At 42.9% G+C, this 21804-nt stretch overlaps 1 protein-coding gene across 1 annotated transcript in view; it reads left to right on the forward strand.

Annotated features, from left to right (window-relative positions):
• The window catches only part of BRINP1 (BMP/retinoic acid inducible neural specific 1), a 93984-nt gene extending 72652 nt beyond the window's left edge, over positions 1-21332 (forward strand). Inside the window, exons 7-9 of the mRNA XM_014521147.2 lie at positions 7009-7247; positions 11603-11825; positions 19647-21332. Of these exons, the coding sequence (XP_014376633.1) occupies positions 7009-7247; positions 11603-11825; positions 19647-20787 (1603 nt within the window). The 3' untranslated portion in view covers positions 20788-21332. The remainder of the gene's footprint in view (positions 1-7008; positions 7248-11602; positions 11826-19646) is intronic.
• The last annotated feature ends 472 nt before the right edge of the window (positions 21333-21804 follow it).

Raw genomic sequence — 21804 nt, forward strand, 5'->3', positions numbered from 1 at the left:
CTCCTACTGTTTGCTGAAATCCCTGCCTCGTCTTCAATTGTGTTGTTAAGTCCTGGGGATGGGGACAGTGATGTCCTAAACATTTGTGCAGCGTCCAACACAATGGGGTCCCAACTCTGATGGTTGGGCAGAATTAAAGAAACATTTAGGTCTGTAAAAATGCCTTAATTCACCTAGCATGTTACAAAAGTGCCTGAGAGAATTAGGTGTCCAACTACCACTAATTTTCAGTAGAAACTGCTTTTTATTTTTATATATGTATCACCATAAATAAATATAATACATTTCTAATGGTATTTGAGGAAGACATTAGCTAAGTATATTTATCCCTTTTTAAAACATGATCCATATAAGATATTTGGGGATGGCAAATACTAAGTGTTAGCTCCTAGCTAGTGGACATCATCTTTTAGTGTTAGAGGTCTGTATCTTGGACCTGAAAGTCATGGGTTCAAACCCCATTGATGAGCAACTCTGGAGACTGATAGTTTAATTAGAAAAATTAATTAATTCATTAAATGTCAAATACTGATTTCATAGGGGTCAATAGGAGTCTTTCCGCTGACTTCAGTGGGAGTAGGAAATTAATTGGGCATGAAATTCATTGCAATTATTCCCATTTTCGACAAACAGGGAAATATGAACTTTATTCATTTTGTCCCTATTGCCTTATTTTTGGAATAAGTGTACTGCAGAAACTTTAATGATTCAGATTAATGGACTACGTTACAGTTTGGCATTCCTGTTTTAATCTTGCTTTCCCAGACACTGAGTTTTGATTACCAAATTGCATGGTAGATTTTTAAGATTACTTTCTTTAAAAATAAGAATATGCTATTGTAAGTCTATTGGTGATCACCAGAATGAGCCCTCCCATAATTTGTATGTTGAGTAATAGACAATTTGTTCTTTTAATATACTATGGTGATCAGCACTAATCAAACCCCTCATATGATAGATTTAAGAGACTGATCCCTAACTGAATGAACAGAAAGGCTTTCCTGACTTTCAATCTGGTCCCAACAGATCATTTTTAAAGCTATCCTTTAAAAGGAAAAGTTTTAGAAAGAAATAAAGAGAAAGGGGAGAATTAAGGTTCCCAGTCTGGAGAGTCTTCTGGGAGGCTCGGGGAATGCTCAGGCTGTTTAAACAGGAACAGCCAAGGGGAGAGGTGGGGGACAGGAGAAGGAGGGGTAATAGCAGAAGGCACACCATGAGTTTACATGGTATCCCCAACACTGGCCAGCCCAGAGCACAGGGAAAGGCTGGACGGCAGGCCCGAGGGAATGATCTCCTCTTCATAAATCAAAGTGACCTTTGAAGCTATGTCTTAATGTTATCCACCCAATCTGGAGGGTGGTTCTTGGAATAATTATCTGGGATCCTTACTCTCCTCTTCAGCTGCCTTGAGAGACCTCATTAAGAATTAGTAACAGGTAACGGATCGTGACTTAGCCTCCTCTCATCTGATTAGCAGTCGAGCATGAACTGCTGACAGAAATCCATGTTCCTGCCTTTATGTCGCTCTGGTTGGGAGGCCAGTTCAATAAAAGAGCAGCATCTACATGACAGGAAGGATTTCTGATTCCAAACCTACCTGCCACAGTCAGATCTTAGGGACAACCTGAAAAGTGAGAGCACCTTATTCACAAGCAAGTGCCTGAGCCAAAGTTCAGAGGCCCAGACCCAAAGTCCGTATCCAGAATTTGGGTGCGCCCATTCTAGGAGATTGGGGTCAGCAGGCAGATGTAATGCCAGGCCTGAGAGTGTTTGTATCTCCAATAGACAGAAACATTCAGTAAGGAAGGAGTGCACAAGGGGAACTATCTGTGTGTGTGTGACTATATGTATGCATGCTAATACTTCTATGTTGGGTTTTTCATGTTTGTACTCACTTGCCTTCCATGGCTTCTCATATCTGTCATCTTCTCTTGGCGTTCTAGTTCACTTCCTCAACAGCTGTCTACTGACTGAATATCCTGCCTCTCAGAAATGAATTGTTGCTGGGATTGGGTTGCCATGTTTGTAAAGCTGGAAGTTGTAGGTAAAACTTCCTGGCAACTGAAATTTCTGTTTCAAGGGAAATGCTGAAACTGAATTTTGTTTTCGCTTCAAACCAGAATGAAAAGCTGAAATGTTGGAATGTCTTCTTTAAATGAAAATACTGGGTTGGGAGGGGGGCATCAAAAACTTGGATATATTGAAATGTTCCTTTTGGATAATGTCATTTTGTTTTTGTTTTCATAAGGAGAAATCTTTCTGTTTCAAAACTGTTGAAACATTAAGTACCACAAACACAAAATGTACAAATTAAATATAAGGGACGTGAATATATTGTATAAATTAAATATAAGGGACATGAATATATTGACACCAATGTCTCAACATAACATAACATTCTCACCTAAATCAAGTGAAACAATAAAAGTAAGACTAAATACTTTAATATTATTGGAAAAATACAAGAGAGTGTCTACCATCAAGAACCTCATTGAAGTCAACCTGTTCCTGCAAAAAGTTTTAATTTAACTGAAAGTGAAGGGCAATTTAAAAGTGCGTCTAGTAATACAGTAGGTTTTCAAGCACCTCTCCATCAATAGCTGTCTTTCCAGATGAACTTGAAACGTAAACCTTTGCCAGCTCCCATGTATCCTGCCTGCCCCTACCCCAGCTTCATCACTAGGTACCCAGGCAGACAAGGTTCCTTGGGTGAATTTGATATCTTTTATTAGACCAACCCAAATGGTTGGAGAATAGTTATTAAGCAAGCTTTCAGGTTCAAAAACCCTTCGTCAGGCTAAGGAAGCTTCAGCAGTTGGTGTGTGCTCTTCCTGGATGGAATGAAAAGTAAACCTTTTCACTAGGTACCCCTAACTTCAGTGCATCACATGCTCATAATGGTCTGGATGCTGACCAATGAATTAGAGTACTCAGGAATGTCTGGTATCTCCAGGAAGCATGTTGGGTGTGAGAGCACAGGTGTGGTATTGCTATGTACGTTTTGTGTGACGGTATGTGCTGAAATGTAAATGTGAATATAAACCTAGGCAAGGTGGTTATAGTTCAACAACCTTAGTATTGGCCTGAAAGGGAATCCCTAGTCTGGAGGGTGAGCTCTTTACATACCATGGAGTCTGTGGAGAAAAAAAACAACCCAGGACATTCCCCTCTTTCAGTATATGTGGAATTTTAAAGGTGTAGGGCTGCATTTACTGGAAACACCTGCGTGTTCATATGAGTATGTGAGTGCCTGGGCATGTGTATATCTGAGTGCTATATTTCTGATACAGCAAAGCAGTCAAACCCATGCTTATTTAAGCACAATGATATGTAGGTGGAAATCAATGGGGCTGCTTGTGTAGTTGAAGTTAAATATATGAATAAATACTTTGCTGGATTGGAGCCTTTGTAAATAAGGGCCTGATTATCAAGGCTAGAAGGCCTTCTATTGCACTGGCAATGAGAGGAGGTCTGAAAGTGAGCATAAGTGACTTACTGTTGAAGGATCCTGGTGCCTGTGAGATTTAGGACCTATATGTGAGCATCTGTCTGGATACACATATTTATATAGTTGAGCATGCATGCTTTTGGTTTGGCTGAGGAGGGAGTGTTTGTTTGAAATGTGTTTCTGCAATATGCTGGGACATGCAGCATATGTTCTTGTTTACATGCATGGGTGTGTGCATGAATGGTCAGGAATCTGTACGTACAAGTGTAAACACACAATCATAAGGCTGTGTGTGAGTGTGAGTGTCTGTGTGTGACAAGAATAGGATGCCAAATCTGCGTGTTTTCCATATGTACAGCTAGGCCTGTCCAAGTAGGTTACCTGTGTTGTTATACATGAAACATAGTCACCATCATGTAGCAATGACTTGGAAGCACATCAACTAAATTACCATCCAGCTGAACGGAAAACTTGGTGAGCTGAAAGGAAGATAAATATTTTTAAATGTTGAAGAAGCTCTCAGGTGCCATGGTTAGCCATTTTCTAGGGCAGTGATTCTCAGCCGGGTTGCTGAGGTACCCTGGGATACCTTAAGCATCTTTTAAGGGTGTCACAGGGGGGCCACACAATAAAACTGTTAGTTGTGCTAAGACGATTCACAAGATAAACCCAGAGGTTTCACACAGGGGTCAAAACACTCTGACCTGCTGTGTTCCGAGTTCTTTACAACCAAAAAATTGCTCTAATTATTTTTCCGTAATCAAATGAGTGAAAACTAAAGCCATTTTCCAAGAGCTGCCTTGCATCAAGCAAGGGATGGCTTCAGTCGAGTAAGAGGTGCCTTGAGTCTCGAAATGTGTAAAAGGGTTCACTGCTGTAGGGTGAAAGCAAAGGGAAAAGTTGATTCTGGGGAACCCAGACCTTAGCACTGGCTATTCGGATCAAATTTGTGCAAAGTGCAGAGTCCAGCTCATTGCCTTCTACTGCCTCATAATCTTAATAAGTGTATGAACCTTCAGGGCCCTCGGGCTTATTTTCTAGGCATTTTGTAAGTCTCAAAATCCTCAACAGCTCACTCTCTATTGTCAAGGCAAGTAGCTTAAAATCTTGGGAACTGGCAGCTGGAGGTCTTCACCTTACCTCAGTATTAAGGTTTGAAAAAGAAATGTCACTCTAAGATAGTCACCTAGGGCAAAAGCCTGCAAGAAGCTCAGTACCTGCAATCCTTGTAGTTGAAAGGAGGCACCTTGAGATTTTTATTGTGACCCATTTTAAGCAGCATCAGCGGGACTCATCTCTTGTATTTAGCCTTCTGTTTTACAGAGCTCTCATCAACACTGACTTGTATTATTGAAGAGAAATGTGCATGAGGAACATTGAATTTTCTGGGAGTTGTGGGTTCTCCACATGTGAAAATCTGAGAGGGCGAGGGATGCTCTGTGCCTCTGAAAATTTGGCCTGTGATCCATCCTCATGCATGTCATAAATATTCCCTCCAGTAGTAAATGGCACTGTATCCACTCTGCCTGGCAGCTGCCTCCATTCTGTGCTTGATGGAGAATTAGGTCAGACAACTGGGCAGCTCACAGCCAGTGGGCCTACTGTTCAGAGGAAACCATGCCTCATGCACAAGGGAGAGAGGAGAGGTGGTCCAGTGCACCCCTACTACACTGGTGATACCCCCACACTTGAGCAACTCCTTTGTGTTCCGTGGAAAGGACAGGTATCCTCTAAAAAGCAGGGAGGTGGGCCCTTGGAAGCCCCCCACTGCCTTTCTATTGCCTGAAGTGCAAATGACCCATCACAGAGATGGGGGCTGAACTCCTGAATGAGATCGCAGCCCTCCTGCCCTTTCTGCACAGTTTCACCCTGTGAATTATTGTCTTATTTTCATTCCACTCCAATGAGCTGTCAGCGATGGATACTGTAATTCAGAGCAATAGAAACACAAACAGATGGGTAATTGACCCGCATGCCTTCATTACACTGGAGTTCAGCACTGCTGTTCAAGCCATAAACTCCTTTATCTGCCAGTCTGAAATCCCTGGGCCTTTTATGAGGAAGGCGATCAGGCCAGGCGTCTTGCAAAAGGTTCACTCGTAGTTATTGTTCTCTCTGCCTCGTGCGCTTCAGAAGCTGACGGAGTCTGACAAGCAGAACTTATCAGGTACAAGGAAACAGCTGTGCATCCTAAAGGGCCCTGGGCCGTCTGCAGGGAGCCCACAGACCCGGGCTTCACCGGGAGAGCACAGGAAAATATGTACAGCGTGTATGGGGGGAACACTTAGACTGCCACTCATATCCTCTTCACACACAAGCCCTCGTGCCCACATGCACACACCAGCACTTATGCTTATCTATCAGTCAATGTGGGAAGGCAGATTTTGGTATATATCTTCATATTTCCATTTTAGTCAGTGGAATGAAGCCAGTTTGCCCCCTCATAGGACCTGACACATAAACCATACACTGGGGATTTACAAATGAGCTGAAAGGAATCACATACCCCATTCCTATTGAAATTCAGTGGGAATTGGGTGCATAACTCTCCTAGGCACCTGTGCAAATCTCTCTCTCCCTCTCTCTCTCTCTCTCTCTCTTTCTTTTCCCCCGAATAGTTCCTGTATTTCTTCAGTATGCGAGCTATTTAATCTCCTGTGAAATATGTTAGAATAGCCTAATACATTTCATAGATATTAAGGCTGGAAGGGACCTTGTAAGTTCATTGGGTGCAGCCCTCTGCCAAAGGGGCAGGAAGTCAGCTAGGGGCAAAGGATCCCAGCAAGATAAACATCCAAATATTTCTTTAAAATGTCCAGAGTAGATGCTTGCCCCACTTCTGAGGGGTGTCTATTCCAGGCCTTGGGGGTTCGGACAGTAAAGAAGTTTATGTCCAGCCTAAAATGGTCTTGAAGGGGTTTGTGACCATTGGACCTTGTCATCCCTTGGGGTGCTCTGGTGAACAGGTGTTCCCCCAGATCCTGATGCACATCCCTTATGTACTTATAGGCTACCTACCTAACTACTTATTCAGATGTAATATTCATTACATCTCAACAAATAGTTAGTGGATGTCACTGAAAAATCCACCGTATGTGGGAGTCACTGGGAATACAGAGCCCAAAGATTGTCTCCATCCCAGTGTGGGGCAAAACAAGCTGTGGAGGAATATAGGCAGCCTTTTCTAAAATAGTGGTCTGGGGCTATGGATTCCTAGCACCCGACAGTACAACAATGTACATTTTAAAGGACTCACACCTAATATCTCCATTAGTTTTTCATATGCTGATGTATTTTCTAAGCCTTGTGGGATGGTGTTTCATGCCATAACCTCCGGAAGACTGGCAGATAAGATCCAATCTCAGCTTGCCGACCGTGCCGCACCTGAGGCATAAAACTCGCACCCCAAATTCCTTGCTCATCACAGTTAAGGAAGAAATCTGATAACAGCACTTAATTCCTTTGTGTCACTTTCCCAAGCTGTTAATGAAACAAGTTTTAAAAAAAGAACAGCAACCCAAACTACTTATTTTCACATTCCCTCCTCTTGTCTCCCTGCCAGGTCTCCAGATCATTTTCCCTCAGTATTTACAGGAGAAATTTGTCCAGTCTGCATTGAGTTACATCATGTGCAATGGAGAGGGAGAGTACGTGTGTCGGAACAGCCAGTGTAGCTGCCAGTGCGCTGAAGAATTCCCACAATGCAACTGTCCCATCACCGACATTCAGATCATGGAGTACACACTGGCAAACATGGCCAAGTCCTGGACTGAAGCCTATAAAGATCTGGAGAATTCAGGTAACTAGGCAAAAAGGCTCTTTTCTAGCTATATATATAACATATATATATGGAAACCTAGTGATAATGGTAAGAGCAGCTTGGGAAAATGGGTTTCTTTCCTGCAGACATTTTTCACTTCTCCCCCCAGTTTTTTATTTTAGTGAGGGGCGGAATTTTTGGCAAACAAATGCTTTTTTTTCTGTGCATGTGTGTGGACAATGAAAAATGTCCCTGGAAAGCAGACATTTTGTACAAAAAAGGCTGTTTTGTCAAAAAAACAATGTTCCTTCCTCTGAGTACCTGTGTCTGATGGGTTTAAGGATGATTTTTTTAAATAAAAATCCTTGCCTGGACAAGGCATTTCTGCAGTAGAAATCATGAATGACAGTACTAGCCAGTCCCCTGCGACATGTACTGTGTAGTGCTTGTGGCTAAATTGTATTTGCCTCTGACATGGGAATATAAGTAGTTAGGAAGGGGCTGTCTTACCAGGTTTGTTTTGGGTTTTTTATTGGAGCTCTGTGGAAAGATATGCACCCAAAGGAAAGCTGAGAAACGTTTGACTTTTTGCCAGTTTTGCTGTGGTTTTGAAATTAATGATATTTTGCACAATTTGGGTCTTTAAAAGAAAAGTTTTCTGTTCAGGCCTTTGTCCAATGGGGAAACAGTGTGGCCTTAGACAAATTACTTATAGGAAATTCTGCCAGGAGGCCTTTGCAATGTATTTCCAAATTGGTCTTTTATTGCTCATTGGTTCATAGGCCCCTGACTCCTTGTGGGGTTAGTGTAGGAGCTGCAGTGTCCCTGTGAACTAGGGACAGAAATTACACACAAAACAGTATAAGGGATTGGAAACCAATTCAAATCTGTAACACAACAGATGTTCAGTGCCCCATAAACCACTTTCAAAATGGCTGAAACTAGTTTAAGATAAACCTAGACGGATGTAGTATCAGACTTAATTGATTTAAGTTAAATCGTTTTATTGAACTTCTGTCCCAGATCCCCTCCAGATTCAAGTTAATTCACAGTCCCCCAGCATCCCAGGATGTTTTGCACCTTCCTGCAAACCCCCTGCCCCCCTCACGGGGTGGGTGGGCTAGCCTTGGCCCATGCTGTCTACTCCAGTTGAGCAGGGAGGCATGCTCTAGCACTCCTGGCTTCTGGCCTGGGCCACTGCAGGCATGTGGCTGCATTTCTGGAATCAAAAGTGAATGCCTGTTCACTTGCTTATCAGTTCAATCTACACAGTTTAGTCTTACCTGCAAAGACTGAGTCAATTCAGCCTTGGGCTTTTTTTGACTGTCTGTGCTTAGCCCTAGTGATCTACAGAGAATTGCCCTTTATTTCAGTGCATGGAAATGGTATTCAGTGCTGCTGTGAGTGTTTCTGCTTTCACACTGGTTTTACACCTCTGTCACTCCACTGAGCCAGATCCTCAGCTGATGTAGCTCAATATAGTCAATGGAAATACATCCATTATATTTCCTGAGAACCTACCCATGACCTAGATGGGATGACTCCTACTGGACAGTAGTGCAAAGCAGAAGCATACGCTCATATCCTAACCACTCTTGCTCTTAAAGATCCCATGCAGTATTTCCCAGTATTACCTGGGGTATGAAGATAGACCAATTCCCCCATTCCCAGGTAATTATAATCTGTCTCCCTAAAATTCCCTTGTAGTTTCTTCAGCATATGCTGTTATGTGGCAGTGAACAGATAAGATGCTGCTACATCCAACGCTAGGGGAGGATGCATCTCCATAGTAGATAAAGTGAGCCCTGTGTGTAGATTGTATTTACAAGTCTTATATAATAATCAATTTCTCTCAATAATCAATTTTTCACATAAAGTAGCTGTGAAGTGAAAGATGCTATAGCTATCATTCACATTTTACTTCTTTATTTTAATAATAATAATAATAATAATAATACAGTCTCCTGATTATTTCAGTATTCATTCAGTTTTCATACATGGAAGAGGGCATTATGGGAAATTTCAGTGTTACTCTATGGAGTTCTTCTGGTCAAAAAGCAAATGAGAGAGTGGCCCTGTGTTTAGATTGAACTTAGACATTTGATCATGACTCAAAAGATTTAAGTTCAGGGCTTGGTCTGCCACAGACTTGTGTGTGACCTTCAGAAAATGACGTCAGAGCAAATTATGAACTAGTATCATTTGGGGTTACTTCTTTTAAAATCATTGATTCTACAATGATTTGCCCCTGCTCCGGATCTGTACTTTAATCTCTCGTGTTTACTTCCCTGTCTGGAAAGCTGGTTTAATAACACTGCCTGTTTCTGCCTTGCCCTTTTGTAGGTACTCAGCAAATGTATTGCATCAGAACTGGTTTTGGATGGAAAGTTTAATTTTGAATTAAATGTAAATTTTTTGCACTAGTGTCTGTTTCCTGATGGACATTTAAAACTTTTTATGGGATATCAAATGCCCCCCAAAAAAGAAACAAACAAATATCTGCAAAAATAAAAAATTGTACTTGCAAGTACTTCCAGAATGCCTCACTGAAATGATTATTGAGGTATCTCATGTGCATCAGGCATTGTCTTCCATGGGCTGGGCACCCCAACCAGACTACATCTACTATAATGATCCACAATTTTTAGATTTCCATGACATGCTGGATGTCACAGCAAGAAGGGAAACAAACTCTAGTATGTTCTAAGAGATATAGTCAAAGCAATTTCATCATGTTCTATATCACCAAAAAAAAAAAAAAAATCTATCCAGTCTCACTACTTAGTTTTTAAGCTCTCTGGGATATAAAAGTCTTAGGTTATAATGCCAAAGCACAATGGGACCCTAATTTCAACTGCAGCCTATAAATGCTATTGTTGTATAGATAACAAACTAAGAAACTGCTTTTCTTGAAGTGCCACCATGGGTTTTGGAACTAACACCATGCAGCTGTTATTTTGCTGGCTGGGTTTATGTCCAAGGTTACACTATTGGTATCCAAATGCATATGTTGCACTGAAATTTCACCCCGTCGTCTCTACGAAATTGTGGCACATTCATCATCAAAGGAAAAAGCGCTTGTTCTTTTGCACAAACAGGCTTTGGAGGAAATTGATTTATAAGGGGCGGGAAGCAAACACAGGGCTTTTATTGCTAAAAGGTACTAGGAATAATCAGCATGGTCAACAAAAGCAATTATACGCGATGATAGATTCAGAGGGCCAGGGAACAGGAGAGAAACATTTTTGGGGAGGAGGGATGGGGGGCTTTAAGCTACATTATAAATTGAGTTGAAACCTGAGAGATGATTCAAGATGATTAAAAAAAACCCTCTCCCAGCTGCCTTTGGGAAGGACAGAGAAAACCAGATGTCCTGTGGGCCTTTATAGTGTGGTGGTGATAATTATGTTTTTATTAGGTGCTCAGATTCCCTAGTTATGAGCACAGAATGACTATCTGTCTATCCATCCATCTATCTGGATGGCTAATACACAGACTTTCTCTGCTAAGGAGTTAGAAATGAACCAGAGCTGATTGAAGGGCAGGCACTATTTTATGAAACAGTAGACAATATTTTGAAAATTTCCATGACAATTTAAAATTTATTAAATGTTTATTTTTAATTATTTTGATACTGTTTCTGTTTTCCCCTAGTTTTTTCTTGTTCCTTTTTAAACTAAAAAAGAAGGATGAAAAAGGAGAAAGCATTTGGAGGGAAAATAAAAACAAGAATGAGGAGAAAGTGACTATCTTTTCATTTTCCAGCCTGGTGATTTTTATGGGGCAAAAATGGAAGATTTCAAATCAGGAACTTTTTTCATGAAAATTTCCAGTTTTGAACTTACAACTGTTTTCAATGGAAACAGCTCCCAGGCTTTTCCTTTTGGGGATACCTCTCCTTTGTAACTCAAGTGTAGACAAGAAAGCCTTTCCTTTTAGCAAGACCCGGAGATTGCATACAGAACTTGGTAGAAACCAAATGCTCTATTTTGGGAAATAATGTGATTTCTGCCTGTTTCCCCTGCACTCTTAAATAAAAGGAAACAAAACCACAACTGAAATTTCTCACGTGCCTTTTTTTTTTTTTAAGAAAAAAAATATTTTCTAAATTATTTTCTAATTTTCTAAATTATTTTCGTTATGTCTTGTGTATAATTAAAAGATAACACCTCAGTCCTCATATGCTTTAGTTTTAATTTCCCCATACAGTAGCATAAACAAGCAAGGGGGGAGGGAGTAATGACAAAACTCAGGATTAACAACCACCAGCTTCCCTTAGCTGGTCATTAATAACCGACTGCACCACAATCCTTATTGCTTCTCTATCCCACTAGTGTGGAACACTTACATTTCAGGACAGTGAGAGTCTCTCTACCTGTGTTGTGCATTTACAGATGAGTTTAAATCCTTCATGAAAAGGCTACCTAACAACCATTTCCTGACCATCGGGAGCATCCACCAGCACTGGGGTAATGACTGGGATCTTCAGAACCGATACAAGCTCCTCCAGAGCTCCTTGGAGGCGCAGCGTCAGAAGATCCAGCGCACTGCCCGCAAACTCTTTGGCCTCAGTGTCCGGTGCCGGCACAACCCTAACCACCAGCTGCCTAGAGAAAGGTACTCGAATCCCCACCTCCTGTGCTCATAATGGGTCTGTGCCTCTTTGAGAAGCATTATGAGAGATATGTTGCCTCTTTCTTTTACAAAGGTCAGAGAAAAATGGAGAGATACTGTGGGCCTGGAGCAAATAGGACCCTAGTGATACAGCTATAAAGGAGACAGAGGGAAAGCGGCATTCTCAGAGTTAGTGAATAAGTGGTTTCCCATTACGGCTAAAGCAGCTGTTGACATTATATAGTGACTTCTCGCTGACTTCTACATGGCAGGATTTAGATCTGCTTCCAACTGTTTTTGGAGTTTGGTCTCTGTGGATTTAATGAACAACTTTTTTTGTTGTTGTTGCCATATCCCAGCACTTGTCTGAGATTGAGGAGTGACTCAGAAACCTTGGAAATAATGAGCCAAGCTCCTCCTCTTCTCAGCCTCTCTGGAAGCAGCAGGGCCAAGTTAGCATTTGTAGAGGAACTGATTTCCTTCACCAGCTTGATCAGCAGAATGTTCTACTTTGGGAGAGAGTTAATTGGCTAACTTAGAGGCTCTCGTTACCATCTGATCCATAGGGCAATGAGCATTATGATTTTTCAGTTAGCCATACGTGGCGGACGTAATGCTTCCTGCTCCTCAAGGTCTCTTTAATTATAGAGCGTTTTTGTGTAGGTAGACAAAATCCCAGTGGGGATATGAAGGACAAGGGAAATATCCACTTGGTTCAAATTTAATTTGTTGGTTTGTTTTTTTAATTCTGGAGAGCATTTAGAAATTGGCTCACATAGCCGCTTGGCTAAGTTGTTCTTCAAAATCCTGACTGATCCCCGAGTGACAAACACATACACATATGATTTTGAAGCACAAAACAACAACAAAGCAAGCAGCACCTAGCAGATACCCAGCCAAGCATGCCGTTGCAAAGCTTTTAGATAAATATGTCTTTAGCATTTTGCTTCTGTTTTAAAAAGCCAGCCAGGCAGAAAGGGAGCCTCCAACAAGCACTATAAAATCTGGGTGAAGGAGAATGAAATGGATGCTGGCAGCTGGGTTTTTAACTGACTGATGTGCCTGATTTGTTTAAGTCAACACCACCAGGCATATTATCATTTCCACTCTTATTTGTCATTCTACATTTGTAGCAAGAAGGGGGACTGGCTCAGTAGACAGATATGGAGAGAGAGGTATTTATTTCAACTATCTTTTCACTGGGGCTAGCACATAGTCTAATTTCCTAATTGTATATATTATAGAAAGGCAGATGCTTATCATGCATGCCACAGGCCTTGAAAGGATGCAGAGGTTATATTGAGAGCAAGTCTCTCTTAGACACAAAAGCATAGAATAAATAGTACATTCTATATTCAGTAGTAACCTAAAAGAGAGAAATGGGATTGTTATTCATTGCCCTCCAGTTAAAAGGAGAGGTAATGGGTCCGAGAGAAAGGGAGGGTAGAGATTTTTATAATTAGAATGATACTACATGACCTTTAGCAGTAACTAAGAAAGAAGGAATTTTTAAAGATCAGCAGTGAGTTGCTGGTGCTTAAAACTACGTTGACATAGTCAAGTTAGTAGATTTAAAAAGAAATGACTCTTTAATTATGGTTGCTGAAATTAAACTTATTTATTTATTGCTTCTAAAGTTTGAACCTACGTCTCCAGATCCTCACTTGGTGTTCAAATTTAAATCAATGAATAAACAACACACATAGAAGAACATCTATTTTAGCCTTATTGGCATCAGTTAAGAATACATTTCACAATTCTTACAAATGAAAATAAACAGCACATTTGTCACCTCGGGAGACTGGAAAACCTAAGGCATTGAAACATCATAGCAGTTCGAGCTGTTTGAAAAAAGGAGGGGATGTTTTGCAAAACAAAAAGAAAAAAAAGTATTAATGTCTTCCCTTTTTAGAGATATTTGAAAGAAAATTGGTAACCTAATCACTTACTACCCACATCAAAGTGTGGGTCCTTCAATTTTACCTCAACCTGCCTTGCAAAGTGATCATGAATTCAGGAGGCTAATACATCTGAATGATTTCAAATCAAGGAGAGAGGAGAATTATTCTCCCGTCAAAGGCCTCTCTCAGTTAATGCACTGCCTCATTCAGAGCTGAGACATGAACCTGGCTCTTCTGTTGCTCTGATGAGGGCCCTACCTTTCAAGGTACCGGCTGCTCTGAGCTTGCTCTCTTGTTTTCACCACAAATTCCACCCTGGACCTGAGAAACTTTTTTTTAAATCAAATCTGATCCATTCTGGACAAAAATCTGCTTTGTTGCACAGTCCCGACCTACTTTGGTTTATCCTGTCGTAGAGACTTGTTTCAATCTAACAAGCAGCCACAACAAACCACTGAAATTTAACCCTGCCTTTTAATCACAGCAGGATGTCACCTGCTTTCTTTTTAGCTTGGAATATCAAACCGAAATAGTAGAGAATAAAATTGCTTGGCGGTGACCTTTGAAGACATAGGCTCCTTTTCTTTTATAGTTCCCTTTCAACTACTTTTGAGTTTTGACTGGCAGGGGCACCGGGCACTGTGGAACGTAACCTTTGCAATGATGTACATCCTTCAAAAGCCACAATGAAGTTTTGGGGTGGGGGTGATTTTTGTAGGTGGGAAACACTCCTCCAAGAACTATACATTAACTCTGCTACTTGCTTTGAAATGTTAAGTTGCCTTTCTCTATTCCTTCTGCTTTTACATCTTTTTCCCTCCCTCCCTCCCTCCACCATCTCTCACTTCCCTCTCTGTCAAATCTGCCACTTGTTCCTAGCTCTGCCCTGGGCTTCGCTTCTTATTTTTTTGATTTAATGTATTGCCACCGTGAGCAGATGGCAGGTGTTGTTTTTTTCTGTCCTGCTTGCATCTCTGGAGCGTGCTGAGGCATGGAATACAGTGTACCATCCTCTTCTCTCTGCCCATTTTCACTTGAAAATGCTGATATGGGGAGCAGGAAAATTACTGGTTTCCAGATCTCAGCTGAGATGCCTTTCCTCTTCTTCACTGCCTCCTGGTTGTTGAGATATCCAAGGAAAGAGTAGGGGGAAAGAGAGCAGTTCTGCATCTCTAGGATCCAACGAGCATCTGGTTTAGACTAAGACATGGCATAATTTCCATTTTGTTAAATTGCTGTATATTTTAGCATGTTGGCCCTTGCTAAACTGGCTTATTTCTGTTTACCTTCTGTGTATGGCAGCTATAAATGTTTTTTTCTCCCCCCACTGGAATGAGATACTGGCAGCCCACACAAATGCCCATGTAGATTTGCTTTTGTAATATGCATGGTCACATGCAACAAACATCCACCCCCTGCCATTTCACACACCCACATAGGGTGTGTAAAAGTAGTCTAACTACACTGACTTCAGTGTAGTTATTCCTCATTTATACTGGTTGAAGCAAGCTTGAAACTAGACACGGAGGGCCCAATTCTGCACTCAGTTCCACCAGCTCTCTACTGCTCTAATTCTCCTGAAATCAATGGCATTCTCTCAGTATCAGCTCAGTCTAACGGAGCAGAGAATCAGGACAATAGCATGCAAATATATTTGCATACACAGGAAATCATTTTATGCATGAATGCACATCTGAAGCTAAATTCAGCCCTGATGTAAGAAAATGAGTAGAGTTCTTGTTGCTTATGCCAGAGCTGAAACTCGTCCCTGATATTCGGGACTATGCAGATGATAGTTGTTAAGGCATCTTTGCATCTAGGCACCCATGATTTACATCGGAGATTGTGCATGGCTATTTAACTCTATGTGCAGTTTGCGAGCGTGTATATGTGTGTGTGCATGTTGCATGTAATCTACTCATACTAGTATACATTTATGAGTACATATTGCACCCAGGTGTACCTGCATCTGCACTCTTGGCTACCCAAATTTGCAGCAGACCTCACCTCTGTGAGCCTATGCCTGCTGCATAAACAGTATTCAGTTGCATAGGATGGTTCATGTGCTGATATAGACTTTCATCCTCTCAATTCCTCTTGGATGTTCATGTATTAGCAGCTCAAGCTGCACTTTTGTAGTCTGTTGGTGGCAAAGGCTAGAGCTGGGGAGTCACCAGAACTCAGCCTTAGCCTCTTATTCCTCTCTCCATGTTAACATTCTCCTTTTAATGCTCAGATCAAATTCATTCAGCTACTTGCACTTTTATGACTTTGTAAGAGACTGCTATTAGCTTCTTCTCCCAATGGGCACATTTCTGCCTGCTCTGTAGGGCTGAGGGGGCTGTCACAGCAAGGGTCATTCCACTGCCCTCCCTTAGAGCAGATCAGAAGAGAACATAATAATAGTAATAGGTCTCAGGTGGATCAAGAGTGAACCACATGGTCCTTAGCAGTTCCCTGTGGATGGCTTCAGTCACCTCTAGTGGGAATGAGGGCCCCAAACAAATAGCATTAAAAGAAGGCTGGTTGTTCTCCCAAGGTGGGGTCGAAGCAAAGGGAAAATGGTTTTATTTGTTTTTCTAGAGCATGCAAAGGTTATTCTTTTAGCCACGCATACATGCTAGAATCATTCCACCCTCTTATTATTATTAGTGCTATTATTATTGCTAACCACTGCATAGCAATATTAAGGAGGACCCAGCAAGATCAAAGAAGCAAAGACAGGAGGCAATAACAGTTGTGAAGGATGTGGAGGGTGTTGTGTGTTTGGTTCCTGCAACCAAAGCACAAAGGTCTCCAAAACTGAGTGTGACCCTTAAATCGTGACAGGTCAGATTTTTCCCTCCTTGCATGCCGAGACTCGTGTAGCATCAGAAGGGAGGCATCTGGCACAAGATGCAAGAGTAAGAGTACAGTCGCAAGAGTACAGAATCACTAGGTATGAGACCACTCCAGCTACGGCCTGGTCCTGTCCTGCTTTAGGGACTCCTGCAGAAGGGAGTACAGAGCTGCAGAGGCCAGCTGCGTGTCCGACACAGAGTCCCCGCCTTAGAGTCGAGAATTCCCTGGCAATATGTTGATGGCTGCCCTGTGATCCTTTTGTTCCAGCCCAGCTAGCACAAAGCTGCTGTCAGACAGTTACCAATGAGACACTATTTCCATGAATCCATGGGGATGCCCACAACCCCCACCAAGCTCCTGCGGTCTTGTCCCAACATGTACTGAGCTCAGTGTTAAACCTGTGACGTATCCTCTTTCCTTTGATTGTCCTATCCTTAGGTCTTGCAGAGCTATAGCACCGCGCAGGGACATTACTACAGTTCAGTGCTGAGGCCAAAAGCACACCATCTTCTCTCTTTAGTACTTAATGGGCACCAATTCCTGTCCCAAAAACATGTAGCCTCAGAGCAAGCTAGGGAAAGAATATCCCTCTGTATGGACAGGGAACTGAGACAGATTATATGACAGGGGCAGGAATTGAACCCAAGCCTCTCAACTTCCAACCCTATGCCTCATCCCTACAGCCCACCCTTCCTTCCTGCTATATTTGTCATGGTGAAAATTACAGTGTAGGTGGAAGCTTGGAACATCTCTTTAAGAGACAAGCGCTGTTATATTTGCGGCAAGCTGCGATTTCACGTTGTTGTCACTGAGTCTCGGCATGGGGAGAAGAAACTTTAAGAAGCCTCGTGCTTCACCAGTGATCCTTTCACCCATACAGGCAAGAACTGGTTTGACAGATGGGAGTTTCTTTCTCCCCCTTCCCCCATGCACCTGCTCATAATCCTGCAGCTTTATATTTAGATTCCTGTGAACAGCAGGAGCATTGAGTTGTGCTTCCCCTTAGAGGAAGGTGACCCCTCTATGTGATGGTCAGGGAGCAGAGTGTTTTCTGCACTTCAGCAAGCTGACTTCTTTCCTAACTCAGTGTCTTGCTTTCCAGGCAGGAGTCACAGGGCTCCAGCTGGAGAGGAAATACCTTCATTGCAGCAGAGAAGAGCTGAGATTCACCCGCAAGCAGAAAGCGAATTAGATTCTAGGGGAATCATTTTGAAATTCCTTGTTGCCTTCAGCAACCTGTTTTGCAGTAAAACTGTGCTACCTCCTCCCCCCTGCCCCTCCTCTGCAGAGCAAAGCTGTCCTATTAACCAGGAGGTGTCCTGTGCACTGTTCCCAGGGCCCAGGCAGAGCTGTCTCTGTCTATGTCTGCACCTGATATTTATGGAAGTTGGTGCCTGGTTCTCAACCTCCCTGGCCTTTCTGGGCCCTTTTCAGTTGCAGGAGTCCTCCACGTCACTGTGAATGGGGCAGAGAGGCCCCGGCAGCTCCAAACCCTGTGAGGAATGTGCTAATGATCCCTTCACACTTCCCAGCCCTCTGCATTTCCTTGTTCATTCAACTTTCTTTCCTCACTCTGTCCTTACTGCATTTCTTTATGTTTTCTCTCTTCCCTCTCCTCTCTGGCTTCTCCTTTCCTCCCCACCACTTTCCTTTTTCATGCCCCTCTCCCTCTCTCATCCTCTTGGCTGTTTTATTTTTCTCTCTCTCAGAAGTTCTTGTTCCCTGCATGTTTTCCTTTCACCTCTCCCTCCCTCCAGCTCTTCATCCTATTTTTCCCTCTTCTTTCCCGGTTTCCTTATTTATTTCTTCTCTTCTATTTCTCTCTCCCTCCCTCCCTCCCTTGCTCTCCTCCCCTCCCTTCCTCTAGTCATCTTGCTGTTCTTCATTTAATGCCTTCTTTGATACAACTCACAGCTTAATGATTATTCGGAGGTCAGGCTATGCAGGTGCCATGAATTTCACTAATCCAGCTCTGAGAGCCTCTGTCCATAATCACTCCTCCTGTTCTACAGGGACTGAATCCTAATTTGTCATTAGCCAGCCCTCTCACTGCAGTACTACCAAGAAGTTTTTGCCCAGAGGAAACAATGAAGTATTCATTAGCTGGTGGGGAGAGGAGGCAGTAAAAGGACTTCTGGGGAGGGCTGGTTAGAAAAGAAATGCTGTACAGAGGTTTGAAGGGGTGGCCAGTAACATTGCCAGGGTGTTGTATATATGGGCTAATAGTGTTAGCCATTAAGGGGGGTATTAGGGGTAAAATGTATGGAGGGGTATTGTAGATATCTAGCATAGTCAGAAAGAAGGCTTCCTTGTGGGTACTAGTAATTAGTTACATGGTGAGGGTATTATTATAGAGGTTATAGCAGCAGTCACTTAAAAGGAGTACTCCTATAACAAGAAGTAGAAGTTTATTCCAGAAGGATCACATACCCATGCCTCCATGTTCTTCCAGACTTGATTGACCCACATGCTGTCAGCTGATCATGAATCCTGAGGGTTTCAGATCATTACATCCTAGGTTAAGTATTTTTAAAGAGAAGCTCTCATGGAGCTGGGGAGCATTTCCAGATTCAGTGCTCAGTCCCAGCCTAGGAGTTGTTATAACCTGCAACAGCTGGTAGTGAACATCAAGGAACCACTTGCCAGGTGGGAATAGCCTGTGTAACCTCGCTTTGCAACCCCCTGCTTTAGTTTTGTCAACTCCACTCTCAGCGGAGACTTGCCCCCTCAAGCTCATGCCACCCCACATGGCTGGACTCCCTGGCCAAAGGGTGTGTAAGCCTGTGTTTCCTTTGCGTGACGTGAAGAGTGCAAAGCAGTGAAGTGAGAGATGGGGCATACCCCATGGTTGCTTCCTAGCAGGACATTTCCTCTGCAGTGAAGGAGCAAGCAGTGACTCTAAAACTCTGGCAGGAGGCTGGAATAGGATGAATCAAATGCTGAGCATAAGAGCAGGCTGGTTCTGCAAACTTCACACACACCTAAGCATATTTGAGCAATAACAAACTGACCTCCAGCTTCCCCTGTAACTGAGAGCCTGTCTCTATGCTTGGTGCTAAAGCCTTTCTTTTCCTATTTACAGGACGATACAGGACTGGCTCTCCCGCGTCCAGTCCTTGCTCTATTGCAATGAGAATGGGTTCTGGGGGACCTTCCTGGAGAGCCAACGGAGCTGCGTATGCCATGGGGGCACCAGCCTGTGTCAGCGCCCCATTCCCTGCATCATCGGGGGCAACAACAGCTGCGCCATGTGCAGTCTAGCCAACATCTCCCTCTGTGGTTCATGCAACAAGGGCTATAAGCTTTACAGGGGTCGCTGCGAGCCGCAGAACGTGGACTCGGAGCGCAGCGAGCAGTTCATCAGCTTTGAGACAGACTTGGACTTCCAGGATCTGGAGCTGAAATATCTGCTGCAGAAAATGGATTCCCGGCTGTACGTGCACACCACCTTTATCAGCAACGAGATCCGCCTGGACACCTTCTTCGACCCCAGGTGGCGCAAGCGCATGTCCCTCACCTTGAAGAGCAACAAGAACCGGATGGACTTCATCCACATGGTGATCGGCATCTCCATGCGCATCTGCCAAATGCGCAACAGCAGCCTGGACCCTATGTTCTTTGTCTATGTCAACCCCTTCAGTGGGAGTCACTCAGAGGGCTGGAACATGCCTTTTGGGGAGTATGGCTACCCACGCTGGGAGAAAATCCGCCTCCAGAACAGCCAGTGCTACAACTGGACCTTGCTCCTGGGCAACCGGTGGAAAACCTTTTTCGAGACTGTCCACATCTACCTACGCAGCCGGACTCGGCTGCCCTCCCTGCTGCGCAATGAGACCGGCCAAGGGCCTGTGGACCTCTCGGACCCCACCAAGCGTCAGTTCTACATCAAGATCTCAGACGTGCAGGTGTATGGCTACAGCTTGCGCTTTAATGCTGACTTGCTGCGCAGTGCCGTACAGCAGGTCAACCAGTCGTACACGCAAGGTGGGCAGTTCTATTCCTCCTCCTCCGTCATGCTCTTGCTGCTGGATATTCGGGACCGAATCAATAGACTGGCGCCTCCCGTGGCACCAGGAAAGCCGCAGCTGGATCTGTTCTCCTGTATGCTCAAACACCGCCTGAAACTGACCAACAGCGAGATCATCCGTGTGAACCACGCGCTGGATCTCTACAACACCGAGATCCTCAAACAGTCGGACCAGATGACAGCCAAACTCTGCTAACCCGGACTTTTCAGTGGACACATCAAATGACTGATCCTTTTGCTGTACAAAAAAAAAAAAAAATGGAAAAAAAGAAAGAAAGAAAAATTAAAGGAAGGAAAGAAAAGAAAAGAAAGACAGAAAGAAAGAAAAGAAAAAAAAGAAAGGGAAAAGAAAAACAAAATTTGTAACGTGTAATTAATATACAAAAAAAAAGAGGAAAAAAAAAAAGGAAATTCTTCATTTGTTGGAAACTAAACCCGTTCTAGCAGCTGTATAAAACTGTCAGGCATGTTTGTTATTTCTATAATCCGTCATAAAAGGGTCACACCTAACTCTCTCTTGACCTTAAGGGTGTTGCTTGTTAGGCCTCAGGTGCGGCAAAAAGATATAAAAGGAGGAGCAGAGGGGGACAAATTTCTGTAATGAACTGTAAAGATTTCTGCTATGCAGGTGCCAAGACAAAGAAAAAAAAAAAGAATTATATGTAAATGTAAAAGAACTGCCATTATTCCTAGTGGGAGTAAATGGTCAAAGATAAAAACTATTTCTTCTGTTGAGATTTATACCAGCTTTATGTTCAATTATTCACCCATCCTGTGATGAGTTTTGTCACTGGTAAGGAGGTGATGGCAGTCCTTTGAGAGTCATATATTTGCTTTGTCTGTAAGAAGCACAGAGAAGAAGGTGTGAAGGATTACTTTTCCCAAAGAAATTTCAGATTTGGGATGTTTCAATTTTTAGGTGCCTAATTTAAGAGACTTTTATTATAGGTAGGTGCTCAGCAATTTCTCAAAGTGAAGTTCCTTGTGTGACCAAAAACTCTATTGGACAGATGCTCAGCTAGTGCAAACTGGTATGGTTCATTGGCTAAAGTTCTCCCATTAACTCCAAACTCTACTGTCTGCAATAGAGCTATGGCCAGTTGCTCTAGTTGAGGTTTTGAACCTATGAGTTTTACCATATCTTCTCCCTTTTCCAAGAAGACCCAAAAAACTGAAGCAACCCCAAATCACTAGTCACTTTGGAAAAATGCAG

The sequence above is a fragment of the Alligator sinensis genome, unplaced genomic scaffold (genome assembly GCF_000455745.1).
Source record: "Alligator sinensis unplaced genomic scaffold, ASM45574v1 scaffold519_1, whole genome shotgun sequence".
Lineage (NCBI taxonomy): Eukaryota > Metazoa > Chordata > Crocodylia > Alligatoridae > Alligator > Alligator sinensis.